Below are 19226 nucleotides of genomic sequence, written 5' to 3'. Positions count from 1 at the left end.
TTAGCCTGTAAATTTTCTGTATTGTGATCAGGGAGGAATCGTCACTCTCAAAGGAAACCTCAGTAACACACTGGTAAGGAATGGTATTTTAACCACCTTTGTCATTGTCATTCTTCATTTTGTCATTGTCAATGCATCTTGTACACTTGCCAACAATGTTTCCATTCTACAGTATCTTTGAAGTATGCCAAGAGTTTAAATCCTCCCCAACCACTTTCACAAATGATTGATAACTAGAGTTCGGGTGTTCCCTTCAAACGGACACAATGCAAATAGATTAAACACCCAAACCGAATCAAATCTGCTCAGTTGATACCCAACTTAGAAAAAAAAGTTGTCTGCTTTGTGTCTATTGCACATATTCTGATATTTTTTAGGTGAACTGACCACCAAATGGAAAAAGCAATTGAAGATTTTTTTAATGGTAATAACTGAACAAATATTTCGTAACAACTCTCTTTTAAGTAAGCTTAAGATAAACCGCTGAAATCAGGTATACATGAAACCTATTTCCACCTAAATGTGGTGGGGAACAAAAAAGGAAGCCGAGAAGAACTATAGGTATTGGGCTTGTATTCTTTCCCTGTTCTCTTCCAACCACATCTTAGCATGTGCTTCTCCAAACCTCTCGCGGCTGCAGTTTAATCATATTGACAATGTATAAGTATAGTAGCCAAATAATAATCACATGATTTTGTTTTTGAATGTCAAATAACTAAATGATCGAATCTTAGAAGGACGATTTTCTCGGGTCTTCTCCTTAATAACATCCAATGAAACCAATTTGAAAACAGAGGTGCTTATCAGGAATAGAAGTAATAGTAAGAATCGTAATAATTTGTATCTTAGAACAAATCCGGCCAGGTTGGGTGGGTTGAGGCCAACTCTACCAACCAGAGTTGGCATTCCCTCAACCCTAATCCGACCCAAACCTAACCCTAACCTGTTGGGTTCCTCCCGAAAAGCAAAGATCCCACATTGGAAAAGTGAATGGATGTGGAAAGGCTTGTAAGGACTTGGGCACCCTCCCCTCGAGGGCTAGCTTTTAAGGGTGAGTTCTACTTGGGTCCAAACCATTTTTATCAAATTGAGTTTTGCTGGGATGGGTCAGGTTGGCCTGGGGCAAAAATAAAGAATAAAATAAATAAAAAATATAACCATAATATTTGACAAAATTAGACCAGTTGGGCTCGGGTTGACCCTGGCCCAAGTTACAACCATATTGTAAGTAGAAGCATCCCAGAGAAGAATCAGAATTGATTCCGAAAAGTTTATCTTTTACCATGGCAGCTGGTAAGAGCAAGGATGTGAGAAAACATGTTGGGATTGGAGGGGCACAAAGACAAAAGAAAAACAACAAAACAAACAGATGGTCCCCTAGGTAATGTTTCTGTGTTATTCACTACAAAGGCAAAAAAACAGAAACACGCGTGAACTTCTCTTCCAAATACTTTTCTGCGTTTCGCAGCTTTTGCTGACTAAGTAACAAAACAGTTTAATAGAAGTACAATGGAGACCACTGGGAGGAGGAAGAGTGATGCCTATAGGTAATGGGGCCCACCAAAGTTACCTACTAAGACATTACGGAACTTGGTCTACGGTATTTACATTGTTCCGATTAAGGAATAATTCAGGAGGACAAGTGTGAAGAATTCAGAAAAGAAAACTCAGGTGTTTTCGTATTTGCATTACATGTATCATACTATATAAATTAGTTCCAATAGTTTGGAATTTCTTGCAAACTATTAAAATAACATAAGAAATTGATGAATTATTCCTCAAATTCACATTTAATTAGGAAAATTCATGTTTGGAATTTGGATTAAAAATGGGAAATTTTTTATATTAAATGTGTTGTTTTAAACTTCTAAATGGTACTTAAAAATTTGGGATTTTTTTCAAGAATTTTCAATTAATAGAAGTGTATATTAACTATGGTCATAGTCTAAATTTAGGGATTGTATGCCACACAAGAAATGGTTAGAATCATTCAGCCAGCATAATTTTAAGAATGAGATTTCTTACCTGAATCTAATGCGCCGTAATTCCCTGGTGCCATCAGGCAATGCTCTGATGGTGATATAAACTCCGGGCTCGTCTTGCTCAACCCACTCTGTCTCCTGATCACTAGCATTGCTGATAGAGACTGAAGCCTCATCTCTCGAAGAGGTCGTAGTCCTTGACGCAACATCCATAGATGTGGCACCCATACCTGAAATGCTTGGCATTGTAGGGTGGTGTTGACTATAATCCAAAGGGTCGGATGGAAAATATCCTTTCCCGGTAGTGGGCTTGTAATGGTTCCGCCCGAACCGGTCTTTGGTAAATGGGGGAGTAACAGGGCTTTCTCTTGTTGATCCGATCTGCGAGTAAGAATCCCTCTGCAATGATAATAGGGAACTTGCTAATTAACGTTTGCTTTCTCTACTATATGTTCAAATAATATGATATCTTAAGATTACAGTTCTTCCAAATTAGTCTAGGACTGGCAGAATGTCATGCATATTTCATTAAAAAAGTGTTGTATACATGGACATGGTAATTGTCAAGAAAAATGGGCCATGTTTATATGCCCATTTGTGGGGTGTAGGTAGTATCTGCCAAGTTTTTATATGGTGTCTGCACGTGCTAGTATTTTTTTTTTTTTTAAAATATACTACAGTGGGGCCTCCAGTATTTGATGATGAAAACCATTGATTTTTTGGGCCCCAACTTAAATTGGTTGTTACCCAAAAATCATCTCCGTAGGATGATCCTAACCCTCTAATCTGTAGTTTATATAATTGCCATCCTTCAATAGATCAGAGCGTTAGGATCATCCTATTGAGATGATTTTCGAGGACCGGCCTATTTAAGTTGGGTCCCAACAAATCAATGGTTTGGATCATTGAATACCCACTGTTTTTTTTTTTTTTAATAATAATAATAATTGCACGTGATCAGCCTGACCAAAATGAAGGCAAGGGTGAATAGAAGTAAAAGAGATTTTACCTCGTCTTCGGATCTAGGTGGGGTTGGAAGGGCTTGACGATTAAACCTCTGTACATTGTATAGCTCCATGATTCTATCAAAGTTCTCACCCCACCATCGCTGAGCTTGCCATTTATTGAACATCTCACGGCTGCAAAACACCCAAAAATACAAATCAATCAAATAAAATCAATCCGATTCATAAGACTCTCGAATTCATGAAATTGAGAATTGACCCAATTCATAAGAATCACTGGTGAATCAAATGAAATCATCCAAATTCATGAAATTGAGAATTGACCCAATTCATAAGAATCACTGATAAATTAATGAAATCATCCAAATTCATGAAATAGAGTATTGACTCATATCATAAGAATCACTGGTGAATCAAACGAAATCATTATAATTTAGTGATTGCCCCCACCTGAACCGTATTCTCTTTAGATCATTTCCTCCTTGTGGGAGAGTTGCAAAAGTGATGTGAACCCCTGGCTCGACCTGAGCCATCCACTCCTTGGGTTCGTCATTCTCCACGAACACGACGTCGCAGGATTCTAGCCCTGAGGGGTTCCTGTCACCGCTCGAAATTCCCTTAAACCGCGAGTCAGAGGAGAGGGCAGGGTGATCTCTGTTAATGCTGGTAAAATCCCACCCGGGAGTGGAATTTGAGCTTCCAGGTTGGGGGTACGGGTACTGAACTCCTTCAGAGACAGTGTCAAAATCAGTGTAGGGACGCTCGCCTTTCCTGTAGCTGGTGCTGCTACTGCTACCCTTTCCTGTTAACTTCAATGCCATGTCCTTTATCTGTGTAAGAGATTGAAAATAGGGAGAATTAGGGAGAAATCCCAAATACTTTCTGGGTGCTTTTTGCATTATATTTTGCCATAAACTACTCGTGTTTCAAATTCAAATTACACAAGTGATAACAACTAAAAGCTAACTAATCTATCACACTGATGATCCAACGATCATGTTTCTAGATCTGATCTAATACACTAACAATCTGCATGGGTTTCACACAGGAAGGAAGACTACTTAGTATGGAATAAGGGAAACTGCATTGAGAAGAAAGGGTTGAACAGGTCTTTGAAAAAGGCTATTGATGTATTGTTGGCACTATCATGTTCTGATAATTGTACTAACTCATCCTGTCTTATATTATTTATACAGCTTTCAAAAGGTTATTATAGTTCTCAAAAAGCTCACGGACTAAATATAAATGAAAAGACAAGCTGAGTTTGTGCAATTATTATAACATGGTAGTGCTAATATCAGTTATACATGATAAATTATGAAGATTTTCACTAGTCTATCATTCAAACAATTTCAACCAAACTATAACTTACATCTGACAGATTATATGAGAAGTGTGATTTTCATGTTGAGTATCTCACATTAGCCTCATCTCAAGACAACGAAGTATAAGCTTTGTCAGGGTAAAGATGGAAGGGGAAAAACAAGAAGGGTTTTTGTTAAAGTCACCCAAAGCTTTGTAACATTGCAGGAATCACATGACAACCAATATTCTCCCATCAGTTCTTGAACACCCACCAACTTTATTTTAAAATAATTTTATAGGTTTCATTTAACAAAAAGATTCATCAAGTAGTCCACCCTAATGAAGCAAAACACTTCTGTGCATTTACGTAATGTCACACGGTCACACCTAGGCCATCACTACACTGTTCATCGAATGCAGACAAGTATCACGATCGCTAAACTAGCAATATTTATTTAACAATTATAGTGTTGTCGAACCCAGACATAAGCCTTTATAAAACTCTGCTATATGTTGATTTGTAATGATCACGTATTGCTCAACACAAGTCCATCTGTGTGGTCCAAATTTATCTTGTGGCTAACAACCATCATTGTGCTTGAGCCACTAATCGACATAAGATTATGCCTGCATTCAACCAGGCCGACAAACTCGTAAAAACAAATTTTTAAGTTAGGGATTTGCCAGGCAATTTTGCAGAAAGCCATCTTTTGCAGGAAAGAATAGCCACCTAAATGAATAGGACAAAATCTGTTAAAAAGAGAGTCTATGGTGTCCTTCTCTCCGGGGAAAAGTGAGCCGCGAAATGGCTTTCCACCAAATTACCTAGCAAATCCCTCTAAATAATGTTGCTAGTGTTGTGATGTCTCAACAATGAAGCACTAGGGATGTTCTTTGATAAAATAAAAAGTTCAGCAGGAAAAATAAAACATTTTTCTTAAAATTTGTGGGACCTAAGATAATACCATGTCATAGAAGTTCTTGGGGTCCAATGTATAGACCGACATGGATGCCTTGCCATCCACCATGCCACTTAGTCAAAAATAATGTATTATAATCCAAAAATGGCGTCATAGACACAGGTCAGCGTCTGGATGTGACACATGTCTGCTAGTTGAGACATGTTGTGAGGCAAGAACTCAACATTTTGGTCTATCTTAAAGACACTCTCTCAGCTTTTCTAGTACCTTACTAACACCCAATTTATTCTTCTCGCATGCCAAGCGTGCTCTTGTTAGCTGTTACATCCCAAGATTTCCTGATAATCCAAAATTACAGGATCCATCTCACGAGAGGAATTCTACATGTAATCTTGACGAAGTGAACAAATGAGAAATGGTCCCACTAAAGATTGGATTTCTTTACACAGCAAGTGGGCCCACTTCTTATTGAGCTGGAAATTCCATTGGATAATGCCCTATTGATTAATCCAACCGGATAATCTTAAGATCCAATTAAATCATGATCGTTGAATATGACAGGTCAAAACTACAGTAATATTTAATGACCAAAATTAGAAATTAGTGAAAATTAGGACTCCCCTCGGTCCCGGGTATATAAATGGTCCGGTGTATTGATATTGACAGCCCTCTCTTTATTTTCCAATTGATTGGCCGTTGAGAGCTCGTGGGGAATTTAATTAACCGGTGAAAAATAAAGAGGAGGCTGCCAATGGCCATGTTATGGTCTTTTATTAACAAGGATAAGAGCAACTGGAAAAGCAAAGACAGAAAGGGACCCCCCTCGGAGTTTATGAAATGCCTTGTAGCTTATTATTTTTCAAAAAGTAACTTACGGCCCACACCACAGGATGATCCAAACCGTCCATAAGATGGGAGACAACCTACCCAAAAATCATTTCCATTAGGTTGATCTTAACCATCCGATGTGCGGTCCTTCTATAGATCCGAGGGTTAGAATCAACCTATGGAAATGATTTTTGGGATACAACCTATTTCATCTTATGGACGGTTTGGATCATCCCATATAAAAACTCATTGTTAAGAAGGGAGATAAGGCAAGTGAAAGGTAAAGAGAGAGAGGCAAACCCGAACCTGAGACGTTAGACTTTTGACTGCGTCTTTAGTACTTGGAGTACCACGCGTAGGCTCATCTCCCGAATCATCAAGCTGCTTTGAACAGGCTATGCAAGTTAACATCTTCTCTTCCTCTGCACAAAGAAGAACGAAAGGTGAAACCAATTAGAAAAAAAGCAAAAACCATCTTCTTCAATTAGAAAAGTGGAAGATTTCCGCACAAATTGTAGATTTTTTTCGGTGTTAGCCCGTATAGTCCAGTATTTTTCACAGAGTATTGAACGGCCCACACTATAGGATGATCCCAACCGTCCATTTGATGGGCCAAACTGTAAATAGGTTGTGCCTATAAAATCGTTTTCATAGGATGATCCTACCCCCTCGATCTATAGAGGAAATGCATATTATGGACCCCCATAGATCATAGAGTTGGGATCATCCTAAGGAAATGATTTTGGGGGTACAACCTATTTACTGTTTGGATCGTCCTTCCGCACAGTACATTTTGAAATATACGGACAATATGGCCTTTACATTCCCATATTTTGATAATGGCACTAATTACGTATATGAAAAGACAAATTAGCAGTGATAATCCCACACACCAGCCGATATATCAGCTTAGATCCCGGTAATTTACATATCTGCTTTTTTAGACCAAACAATATCCGTTGATTAATCTGGTTGATTCATCTTAACCGTTGAATTCTCCATGGCCGATATGACCGATAGAAACTGAAATTCATGTCGGCAAATTGATTGGGTTGCACTGTTTATTTCAGTACTACCAATAGAAATACAATACATATTCTCCCGTATCGAGATTTTTTTTTTAAATTTTTGGTAAATAAGCTTTGCATTAAGAAAGAGGAGAGAAGATACATGGAGAAATTACCATAGATACCTTCATTACTTACGGAGGAAGTTTGAAATTCAAATGGTGGTTTGTATTAGGAAGTAATGGGGACTTTTTATTACATAATCAAGAATTTACAGAGTTAATCTCTGTCAGTGTATATGCAAAATGACGGAAAGAGGTTTTGAACTTTTTTGGGTAAAGAAAGAGACAAGGAGACTTAAATAAATATTTTTCCTATGGATTGAAGAAAAGAAAACAAAGATTTCTCAATAATAAATTACTCATTTACTGTTGAATGCAGGACTTTAAAATGTTGGAAGTGCTCTGCCTTATTATGTACTGCTGAATTAAATAAATAAATTATTTGTAAATGGAAGGTTCTGATGAAGACAATAATAAAATAATCGATTTTCCATCAAAATCTTCGATAGATAGAATCGATGTTCCACAATCCCTGTCTTTCTCTCGCAGAATTTCACAGGTGCAGACAAATTGAAGAAAGCCCTAGCTAAACCCTTGAACTTACCTGAGAATAAACGGTGGAGTCGAGGCAGGAGAAATCAAACTTTAACTTCTTCTTCTTTTTTCTTTTCTTTTCCTTAGGAAGATCTGCAGTAACAGGCATTGATATTAACATCCTCTGCAAAAAGCTTTCGATTAAAAAGAGAAAAAAATCATCTACTCTCTTGTTTCTTAGATCTCTTAGATTACCTTTAGAGATCTAACTGGAAGATCTTCAAGCGGCCTGAAAAAATCATCAGCAAAATAAGATTTCATCATTTTTAAATAAAGAGAGAGATTTCACACAAATCAGAAAAGTAAAACAACCGAACCAGGAAAAGTGAAGAGAGAAACATTCCGATTTTCGTCATTTAGATCAGCACGATTTTTTTTTTATTTAAAAAAAAAAGAGACTATTGAGGAAGAAATACTGTCTAAAAAGATAGGAAGGAAACCAAAAACAATTGAAAAGCTTGAAGATTTACAGTATAACACATAAAGCAAGAGAGAAATGAAGTAGGAAATATCCTGTTCTTTCAATCTCTTTATCTTAGATGCTGAAAACTCTACCTTAAACGGATCTCTCTCGTGTGAAAAAGAACTTAAACGCAGCTTAAATCGCTGGATCGCTAAAAATCTTCAATGTTGCTCTGCTTTCAGCTTGAAAAACAGCTAATAAACCCTAGTTTTCAAGGGGAATCAAAGGGGTTTCTATTCCAATAGTTGTAGAAAGAGCCTAAATCCTCACAAGACAAGAGAAGATATGAATGATTTCTCCCTCGGTTAAATAAGGAAAAATCTCCTATGCCTGAGAAAGTCTACGCCGGAAAAAGAAATCCGGCTAGATTCCGGCGATTTCACTGCTAAACTTGGGCGTGGAATGGATTTTTTCAAGTTCGAAAATGGAAAATGTTTTCCATTTACCTCCGGTTTTGCCGTTCGTATAAAATTGAAGGAATCTTATTTCCCCCGCCATTTATAACCAAAGGGAACGCCGTTAAGTTTGCCGTTAAATAACAGAACGGTAGCCTTTCGGACCGTTAAGCCGAATTGCCACGCATAATAGAACACGAGGGTTTTCCCGATGATTTCGTGGGGTAATCTAAAAATGACAATTATACCCTCATTGTAGTACACTACAATGTGGCCGGGGGACCCTAAACACAGTTGCTGTATATAGGACTCCAGAAACCCTTTACCGTACTAATTCAAATCCGGAATATATTTTCACCCAATTCCTGTAAAAACAGGGAATATTTCAAAAAATTTCATATCCCTGGTGAGACTGACAACTGGAGGTGGCCAGACGTCAGACGGGTAGACATGTCGGTGCTTCTACCGGCTATACCCAGCGACAGACACGGCTTCGGGTCCCGTACGGAGGGGGCTGGGACAATGAAAAGAGATAGTGTGTTTTTGTTTTCTCGGTTTTTCTTTTTTCTCTGTTTTTTTTTTTTTTTTTGGCTACGAAGAGAGCTTTAACTTTAGATCCTGTTTCCTTAGCTTTATCCCTGGCGTATTAAAGCAAGCATGGAATGGAGGGACAATTCCCCAGTTATATAAAGCGGAAAAGGGAAATCTTGACCAATGGATTTGCCACGTGTCGGGATCTAAGGGTTCAACCTTTCAAAAAGAGGTTTCCAACTTCTTCTTACTGAAGAAAAGTATAGTCAAGGAGATTTATTGGACATGTCTTTATATTAAGAGTGATTTTTTATTTTCCTTTTTTTTATTTTTCTTACCTTTTCCTTTTCTTTGTATGGACTTCCCAAAATGGGCTTGCGTCATGTAGAAAAACTTTTTCAAAGAAAACATTCATCCTAAGAATGGTCCCACTACCACGTGTAAAGTGATGGGTCAAGGTTGGCTTATAACCCTCGGTCCCACCCTGATCGGCTGTGTTTAAGCCGTTGATTTTTTTTTTTTACTCATCAATATTTTGATTAAAATCTCCCGTTTGGCGGACGCCCACTTATGATGGTTTAGGGCCCACACAGAGGTCAAGGGTCCTAATGACCCATGTAATTCGGGTTGTGTTGTGTGGGCCTCCTACTATATGTTCGGTCAAAATATGAATAGCTTGAGTACGACACCGAGAAAAGTATATTTTTGACCCCATTTTCCTACACATCCGATTCATTCTTTCCACAATTCATGTGTTGTAGTAGCTGGTCTCTTTTACTTTCACAAACAAATGTGCTAAAAAAATATCGGAAATGTATTTTGATGAGGGCACTCCTCACTTTATTAAAAGCACGGTACGTTTCGCACCATAAGATGATCCAAACCGTCCATTAGATGGGCCACAGCCTAAATAGGTTGTGCCCCAAAAATTATTTCCATAGGTTGATCCTAATCCTCTTTAGATCGGAGGATTGGGATCAACCTATGAAAATGATTTTTGAGGTACAACCTATTTATGCTGTGGCCCATCTAATGGACGGTTTGGATCATCCTATGGTGAGGCCATACCGTACTTTTAATAAAGTGAGGAGTGCCCTCATCGAAACACAGTAGTGTTGATAACATTTCCCAAAAAAATCTATAGTTTATGACTAAAGCTGAGCTTGTAATGAGGTTGGGTTGGGACACGCAAGGGCCAAAAGACAATAAATTTGCACCGAAGTATCGAAGCTTAAATGCCTCTGAAACCCTAAAACATGTGCTCATTGCTCAAAAAAGGCCTAGAAACGGTTCTACTCCCATTAAAACCATGCAAATTGACCTTGAACAGGCCACACAAGCCTAGGTCAGGGTTGGACCAGGACAGACTTGGTCGGTTCAAGTCGACAGTGTTTACGCGTCATTTCCAGCTAGGGTTGCAACTTGGGTCGGGTTTTACCCGACCTGACCTGAAAATAACATGGGTCGGGTTTAGAAATCATGGGTCTTGGTAGGGTCAGGTTTTAAATTGGAAAACCCGACTCAATCTTGGGTAGGGCCCGGTTTAAAGAAAAAAAACCCGAAACCCGACCCGACTCTTATGGGTGTACTGTGACTTTCTTAAATATCTTTTGGATAATATAAAAAATTATTTTCCAACATATTGATACAATTGTTTTCATTGAGATGATCATGACTGTTATGTGAAAATAAAGTGTCCATCTTATATTTATACACTTACGACATAAATTTAGAGATTTTTTTGGTGTGAAGATTTGTTTTTATTCTTACGATCTTTAAAATTAGTCACTATCCCACGCTAAAAAATGAAAACCCGACCCTACCCAACTCGAGAAACTATCTTGGCTAGGGTCGAGTTTACGAATCTCAGGTTTTCTGGTAAAAATTTAGACCTGATCCGAGATAATTCTCGGGTAGGGTAGGGTATTGGAAAACCCGACCCGCCCGACCTGAGTTGCACCCCTAGTTCCAGCCGTTTCTGCTCGGCAATGCTTGAACCTTACATTGGTTCGGGGCCCTCGCCCAACATATCATCTTCATTTATCTTTTGGGAGATGATGTACTCACACCCCCTGTAAGATAATTTGCACCCCTTTAACGTGAAATGACGTCAGAAAGCGTAAAAAACGAGGGTAATGTAATGTGAATAGACTTCAATGCTTTTTGACGTCAATTCATGTTAAAGGGGTGCGAATTTATCATTTCCCATACTAATACCCCTCGGCAACATCAGGGATTTTAATTGCAAATGTAGGAATGTGTAGCCTTAGTACTCATCACCAGTGTCCAAGGTATCCAAGTATTACCTTGTTCACCTTATATCATTTAATGCAATTCATTTTTATTGTATTCTCTCTTTCTTTGTTGTAGTCTTTCCTATGCCTTGCTGACTTTTTGCTTCAACAAACGGCTGAACAAGTCGGCTGAACAAGTTGGTTGTGCTCTCCCTGTTCACACCCTTTGTTAAAATAGTTGTTCCAACGACTGCGGTTAGGGGTGTAAACGGATTGAATTCGAAGCGGATATGGCTATATCCGAATTCGATTACAGTATACACTATCCGAATTCGGATTCAGATTCGAATTTGACGGATATTTAATATCTATTACCGAATTCGATTCTGGCGGATATTGTTCGAATTCGGATATTATCCCTATCCATTTATCCGATAAATTTGAACATTTTATTGTAGCACTTTATCTTTCTTCTCCTTCTTACTCCTCGAATGAATTTTCAATCCCCTAAAATCAGACCTCTACCTTCTCTTTTCAAAATGAACTCTCAAACCCTAAAATATATGAGATCCTCTTCTTTAAAACAAAGGCGGAGAGAGAGAGAGAGAGAGAGAGAGAGAGAGAGAGAGAGGCGGTACGGATGGATGGTGTCAGTAGTGGTTTTTTTTTTTTTTTTTGTATATGATGGAATGGATTTTGGCTATTTTGAGCAGAGGAAGTGGGAGTGTTGATCGTGGAAGATGAAGAGAAATGGTGACTAGCGGTGATGGAGGTGGCCATGAGAAGGTGGAGAGGGGCGATGGTGGATTTTGGTTGGGGTTGAGGGCACCAAGGAATGCCAGAGATGATGTCTTGGCCTCCTCCTTTCTCCTCTCTCTTGCTTATCCTAGCAAACCTTAGAAGTCTCCTCTTTTAATTGCATTTTGATTTTTTATATAATCCTAAGTTGGAAAATTGATCTGAGCCGTCCATTTACCATCAATGACCTAGAAGTCCTTTTTGCTTTAGAATTCTCTAGAAGCTATGTCATCTTCTTTCAATCATCATCATCCATTTGTCTCTTTCATCCTAAAGCCCACATTTGTTGCTTCATAAAGAAGCTATGTCAAACTCGAAGAATGCCCTTAAAATGAGAGATTACTCTATTTCCCACCCAAAACAATTTTTGTTTCTGTTTTTTTTTTTTTCTAAAAACAAAATTCACTTTTCTTTTAGAAACAAAAGATAGTGTGTCATTACTAAAAATAAATATTAATAATATTATTAATAATAAATAAAAAGGATGTGCTTCTCGGATTCGGATGTTAAACGGATCGGATATATCATTTACCAGATTCGCATCCGCTAAGAGCCGGATATCTCATAAACGGATTTGGATAATATCCGCTTGAAACGGATTCGGATGCGGACGGTAATCAAATTTTCGAATATCCATTTACACCCGAGCAGGCCCATAGAGAGTCTTCTAAACTAACTTGATTTGAACAAGTGACCAAATCAATGGTTGACGAACTTCAGTTGTGAGCAAACGCACGCAAGGTTAATCCGGTGCTTCAGGTCGAAATTGGCAGAACTCATTGAATCATGACTGGTTTCGGCACATCCGCACACGTACAGCTGACCAAATATGTTAGGGTACAAACACATGCAAAGGTTTTGTGATGGTCAGTCTATCAAACAATCCTAGCAAATTTAATGATTAGTGAAGATTTTTGTGTGGCACATTGCCTTTCTATATTTGAAATACCATTTATAAGACACGCTTCAAAGAATTATGAAAGGTCAAAGGAGGAGCACAGTTAGCAAAACTTCATTTTAAAAGACTTTTTTTTAAAATAAATAGATTTTGTAGGTTAGCCGTTTAATAGGTTTTGGCTAGAAAGGATGTTGTTAACCTGAGATTAATTACAAAACATAAAGATGACGGAAGCCAAAACCTGTTCATCTTATCTTTTTCCTTTTCCTTAAGGGGGCGGGGGCGGGGGGGCACTTCGTTGGATTGAATATTAGGTCACCACTGTTCATATAGGAGCTCAATTCTTTGAAAGAGGATTGAACTCTTCCAAAGGATTTGTTTCTCTTTTTTTGTGACTATCTTGTACCATTTCATTAGGATCCAATGGGACCTACCTACTTGACAAGGCATGGGGCTTCCTAATTTTCCTGGCATATGACCCATTGCACTAAGAACTGAAGTATCCCTTTTTGTACTTGTCCGTGGAAAAGCATCTCTCTCTCTCTCTCCTTTGTTTTGTTGATGAGAGATTGTAGTATCCGCTCGTGGTGGGGCTAAATACATGATCTTCTCCATGATAGCATGCAGACACAGCACTTTTTTCTTTCTTGTTCTTGGTCCCAGGGCGAATGAAAGACTCTAAATATGGTCAAAGGTAAGGTGCTCGACCAATTAATTTGCGTCTGGCTTAACTTTTTTGGAACCTCCCAATGTAGTGAAAATTTGCAAAAGATGTTTAGAGATCATCTCCTGGAACATATGAGATCTTCTCACCTTTTAATGAAAGGAAGGCATCCACTTCCGTCCCTGTGGATAGAGTTCCTCCTTATGCCCTAAGAAAGGGGATGTACCACCACTCTTTTGTTTTGATATTCACTCCTTTATTTTGAACCTCCCTTTGGGCCAGTTTGGATGCCGAGAATATTTTGATTTGGATTTCTCACATTTGTAGCCCTTTTGACATTGTGATTTGGATCCGGATCAAATTCTTTGATTTCCAAATTAGATACTGACAGTGAAAAAAATCAGATTTCCATATATGCTGTGGAAATAAGTAATTGGAAATCCACAAATTTGGCAGTTTCCATCTCCCTCTTTGCTCCTCGGCCTCTCCCCTCCAGAAGGAATTACCCCCTTCCCTCTCTGTCTCCCTCAACATGAGCTGGCGGATCTATTCATTTTGTATTCAAAACTCAATTCCAAATCCAAATACAAAATATGAGGTATCCAAACCGGGGGAGATTCACCTCACAATGTTCTGCAAGATCAACAGTCTTAATTTCAATTTCACATCGTGTTATTGATTTAAATTTTATGTCTCTTGGTTGAACCCAAAAATTAACTTTTACCATTAATCATGATAGTGACTCTGTGATAGTCCTACTCAAGGAGAAAATGAGTGCAAGAGGCAAGGCACCCTTTAGCCAAGAGTCTCTTTCTTACTTTGAGGAAGTCACAAAAAAAACATGTGGGCCAGATAAGGGCCATACCATGTCTCACGCTTTGTCCTTTTCATAGCTGGGTTTTGGCATGACTTTCCTAATTTTTAACTATTAAACAAAAGGAAAAGATAACCAATAATAAGGAAATGATATCCTCAGTCCCTTGTTTTAATAACAGAACTTGTATTTTTCATAGGGCACTTTGTAATTAGCTGTTAAAAGTTGTTACCAATTCGAATAAGATAACAGCAGGTAGGGGTTTGGCCCTGTACCCTGACCTGCCCTATGCCCAAACAGGGTCATGGTTGGACTTTCCTAACTAAGGGCTGGGTCGGGCTCAGGTATCAACCTGGGGCCAACCCGACCCGGTCTGACCCAACCTTCACTTTGCCCCTGACCCGCCCTGACTTAGCCCGATATTTGTTATAGTTTTAAGTTTTCTATTGATAGGTCTCTGATCTTGATCTTTTTCTTTTTCGCTAGGGTCAATCAGGGTTAATCAGGACTGGCCCGGCCCCATCCAATCAGGGCAGGCAAGGGCTGGGCTATACCCTGCAGGGCGGGCATTGGGTTGAAGTTTTTAGGAGATTATGGGAAACAGTGTTGGGCTAAGGTTTTGAAAAGCCCGGCCCAACCCGACCCTTTTGCAGCCCTAACAGCAGGCAATCAAGAAGGTAATTAATGAAGTGAGCAGTGTCATTACGGAAGCAAACTGAGAGTAGATATCATTTTTAAGGAATAGAAATGTTGGGTTAGATTGGTACGAATCAACTTGTGGAGATGCAAATGATCAAAGTAGGAAACACAAGAAGGAAATAGAAGGGAATATATAAGGGAATGCTATATTCGCCCCCCTTTTTTCCTTCACCCACTTGTAGCGTGAAAAGAGTAGTCATAAATACACTTCGAGGGGTGGTCATAGGAAGAAAAGGGAGCAAATATATCAGTTCCAAATATAAAAATAGAAATTAGGCGAGGCAAGCTAATTATGGCTTTATCTTAAAGACTTCTTTCCCAACATATGCATGCTGACTACATGGAAATAAAGTCAAAGTCGACAACGATCGATCTAGGGCTGCACCCCAAGTTCAATAGCAAACCAGCATGCCCACACTCAGATGGAATGAAAAGGGGCAATGACGAATATAAATATAGTATCCTAGACTATTTTCTAAAGATTGTTTTTGAAACGAGACCCTAAGCCTTCCTTTATGGAAAATAAAAAGACACGAAGGCACTAGCTCAGGTAACTGGATTTCCGATCATAAATTTAGATCTAGCGACTTAACGATGTTGAGGATATCTTAAGGTACAATTACAAATGTCAAAAACGTATTAGATACAGAGTATACAGTGGTGACAGAGTTAAGTTCTGACAAGACAAATGGTGTTCTAAAGAGCCCCTTATAAATCTCTTCCTAGATCTCTTTAAATGGTTCTAAAAAATTAAAGCTTTTGTGAAGAATGTTTTGTGAGGGAAGGAGATAGGGCCACTTGGGAAATCGAATTTAGGTGGAACTTCTTCGATTGGGAAGTGGGCGGAGTTTCAAATTTAATTCACCTCTCGGAAACTCGCTACGTTGGGAGGAATAGAAGAGGCAAAAGAATTTGGATCTTGAACTCCTCTGGATTTTTTCACTGAAGTCACGCTACCTCCATCTTGCTTACTGCTCTCCTAAATTGCAACAATCCAAAGTTTGGAGCATTCTGGCCTATGTTGCATAGATTCTTTGCCCCCCTATGCTGAATCCATGTCGACACGTCTCCACATGCGAATCGGACATGGATTCACGTGGGACACACCCGGATTCTTGTCGTAGCCATGTCCTGCACGAATCCTGTGTCGCATCCCGATATGCAAATCCGAATCCATGCAACAAAGATTCCGGCCCCATTTAAAGTATCTGTGTTCGGGTGGATTGCTACCCAGAACAAGATCCAAACTATTTACCACCCCAATGTTGCCATATGCTGATCATTGATCATTGTGCCCTTTGCGTGGGAGCGAGCGAATCAACGGATCATATGATCCTTCATTGCAGGTACTCAAGAGATGCTTGAGCCAAAATTCTAGACATATTCAGGATTGTGTGAGTATTCCCTACCCATATTTCCGATCTCCTAGATAGTTGGTTTTTTGCGTGCTGACACGGGAAGGGTACGCTTTTGTGGAAGCTCACTTTGTTGGCCATTGAGTTCTTTGGAAAGAGAGGAACACATGTACTTCTAAGAATGTAGTCAAGAGCGTTTCTTCTTCATACTCGAGGATCATTACTCTTGTCACATGTAGAGCTAGAGTTCTTTCTAGTTTCAAGCTGTATTAAGCCACATACATCAAACATTATTAGAAGGAAATTTGCTCTAGTAAGGACCATGAGGAGATCTTGGATCCCAAATGGATCCCCAACCTTGGATGGTTGGAGGCTTTCTTAGAGAGGAGACTGGCATGACCAAATGAGCTTTCTCTATGCCAATTAGAATCGATGATTCTAATGAGGCAGAAAGGAGAGTGATTCTATCGGACATCAGATGGTCAGCGGGAAAAGATCTAAATAAACTCACTGTAGAAGGTGACTCCCTTAATAACCTGGATGAGTGGATGAGAGGTTCCCTCATCCTTGGAGATTCTGAGTTCAATTTCTCTATGTCCATTGATGCTCTAGTTTTGTTGGGCTCTTTTTCTTGTACTCTTTGTGAGTTTGTGCCCATGACTTTCTTGATCATGGCCTCTCCTTTTTACTAAAATTCCATCGTTTCAATAAATAAATAAAAAAAGGGTACAATGATTCTATTGTTACCATAGCTCATCCATCATCAGGCCCAATGCATAGACAGTCATGATCGATAGCAATAAAGGCAGATGTAAGAAGATGTGCGACGAACAGTCGTTGAGACACACACGGGATGAGTAAAAGGTATAAGCCCTTATGTGGAGAACTATTGATCTAAGATCAATATTCTAGATTGAAGAATTAGATTAAGAGTGAAATTATTGAAGTTACCCATTGGCCATAGTGATCAGTAAAAGTATAAGTATAATCAATATATCAAATCTTCTGTAGACATGGATGATTTTGTAGCACAATCAACTGCATCAAGTAAGTTTGGATAGTGTCGATGGTTAAACAGATTAGACAAATAGAACGGTGGAAGTCTTTTAGGAGGTATTTTTCTATAAATAAGGGGTTTGTCTATGCTGCCATATAACCTAACAAAAGGAGATCGACCACCATAGATCAGGCAAAATAGAGAAGTAGTAAAAGATCCAGGCCGGTCGATCACCGTCATGGGCGATCAAGATAAGTTTTTTAATCTTTCTTTCGTGTTCTAGTTTACTAGCATGATCAGATCATATTTGATAGATCTATGATATTGTATTTGATTAGATATGTTGTATTTGTGATCATGGCAAATTCTATATGTCCGTCGACTGCCATAATCCTAGGTCTACAAAAGGGAAGTAAGAGGAATTGAAATCCAACAATTGGCTGAGGACTGATCTTCCGGAGATATTTCTATCCTCAAAACAAGATCAATAAACAACCCAAAATGCTAGAGAAACCCTCTACAGTAAGAATGACAAGGAAATGATTAAGACTCATATTTCAGCAATACAATTGTAAAAGCATAGCGATAGATTACCTCCAAAGAACACACACAGATCTGAACTCCTTATTAGACAAAATCTCAAAAGAGAAAAAAAGAAGAAGAAGAAGAAGAAAAGCTCTACTTCTTTTCGGTCCTCCCCCTCAAAGATTGCCAGAAAACTGGCCAGTTTTTCTGAGCCTCGTTCCAACCCAAAAGAGACCCTTCCCTCATAGGGTCCCAACTGGAGGAAACTATCCCATAGCTCACCCCTAACAGGGCAGACCCAAATAAAAATAAGGACACAATGAATGGAACCCAAGTAGGAATATCCAATTTCACCACCACCTTCAGATAATAGAAGAAAGGGAAGAACAGAAGACCAATTACAAGAGGAATCCCAACTGAAAATCCCATTCTATTCATCATACGGTTAGTCACTATCTCTGGTATTGTGTCGTCTACCAAACCTTCGTATTCTTGGTCTTCATCTTCTTCCTCTTCCATTTCCCTTCTCTTCTGTTTTTTCTTCTTCTCTGGTGAAGGCCCGAAGCCTCTTGGGCTTTTTAGAGCCGAGGAACGGGTTGATGTAAATATGTGGTTCTGTGGGGGGTTTTTTCTTAGGGTTATTGGAAAAAGGGAGATGGAACTCTTTGATGAGTAAAAATCACGAGGAGAAATGAAGGGAGTGTTGGGCAGGATTGTGAAGGAGGATTCCATGGTTTCTTTCGATCAAACGGAGATGCTACTGTTGTTGCTGAGTTCTGATGTTTTTCGGGTTTAGATTTAGAGCCTTATCCGCTGTTATTAAAATGGCCCCAAGATTTTAGAGAACTACGAGAATGCCATTTCCAATGACCTTGCAAATGAATGGGTTAGGATGATTCTCCAAAAATGGATGGGTTAGGATGATTCTATGGAGCTGATTTTTGGTACACCCCCCATCTATGGAAGGACCTTGCAAATGAATGGTTTGGATCACCACAGAAAATGTGGGACCCATATGATTGGGCGCTTAACCGCACCATAAGGGTTGTGAGCTTAACCGCACCGACAGTTTCTTCTTACTTTATTTGGGTCCTCTTCTTAGGAATGAAAAAGCAATTAATGGGTTTATTTCCTGAAACTACTTTTACGCCCTGTTTGTCTACTATTTTGAGAACCGATTTTGGAGTCCA

The 19226-nt window shown here is 39.0% G+C and overlaps 2 protein-coding genes across 2 annotated transcripts; both read right to left on the bottom strand.

Moving 5' to 3' along the window:
- Positions 1 to 293: 293 nt before the first annotated feature.
- Positions 294 to 8788, bottom strand: LOC143883438 (protein Brevis radix-like 1). Its single transcript, XM_077386786.1, has 8 exons — positions 8219 to 8788; positions 7859 to 7892; positions 7674 to 7756; positions 6307 to 6422; positions 3398 to 3777; positions 2992 to 3121; positions 2026 to 2381; positions 294 to 634 (listed from the first exon to the last, which is right to left on the bottom strand). The coding sequence occupies exons 4-8, from the start codon at positions 6409 to 6411 to the stop codon at positions 556 to 558; spliced, it is 1050 nt and encodes a 349-aa protein (XP_077242901.1). The 5' UTR covers positions 6412 to 6422; positions 7674 to 7756; positions 7859 to 7892; positions 8219 to 8788; the 3' UTR covers positions 294 to 555.
- Positions 8789 to 18040: 9252 nt separating this feature from the next.
- Positions 18041 to 18817, bottom strand: PAM68 (PAM68-like protein (DUF3464)). The gene has a single exon (XM_077386785.1). The coding sequence runs from the start codon at positions 18766 to 18768 to the stop codon at positions 18190 to 18192; it is 579 nt and encodes a 192-aa protein (XP_077242900.1). The 5' UTR covers positions 18769 to 18817; the 3' UTR covers positions 18041 to 18189.
- Positions 18818 to 19226: the final 409 nt, after the last annotated feature.

The sequence above is a fragment of the Tasmannia lanceolata genome, unplaced genomic scaffold, assembly GCF_043159265.1.
Source record: "Tasmannia lanceolata isolate RefF3 unplaced genomic scaffold, GAP_Taslan_0.1 ptg000008l, whole genome shotgun sequence".
In the NCBI taxonomy this organism is placed as follows: domain Eukaryota; kingdom Viridiplantae; phylum Streptophyta; class Magnoliopsida; order Canellales; family Winteraceae; genus Tasmannia; species Tasmannia lanceolata.
The sequence above is the reverse complement of the archived record's forward strand: the minus strand, read 5'-3'. Positions and strand labels throughout refer to the sequence as shown.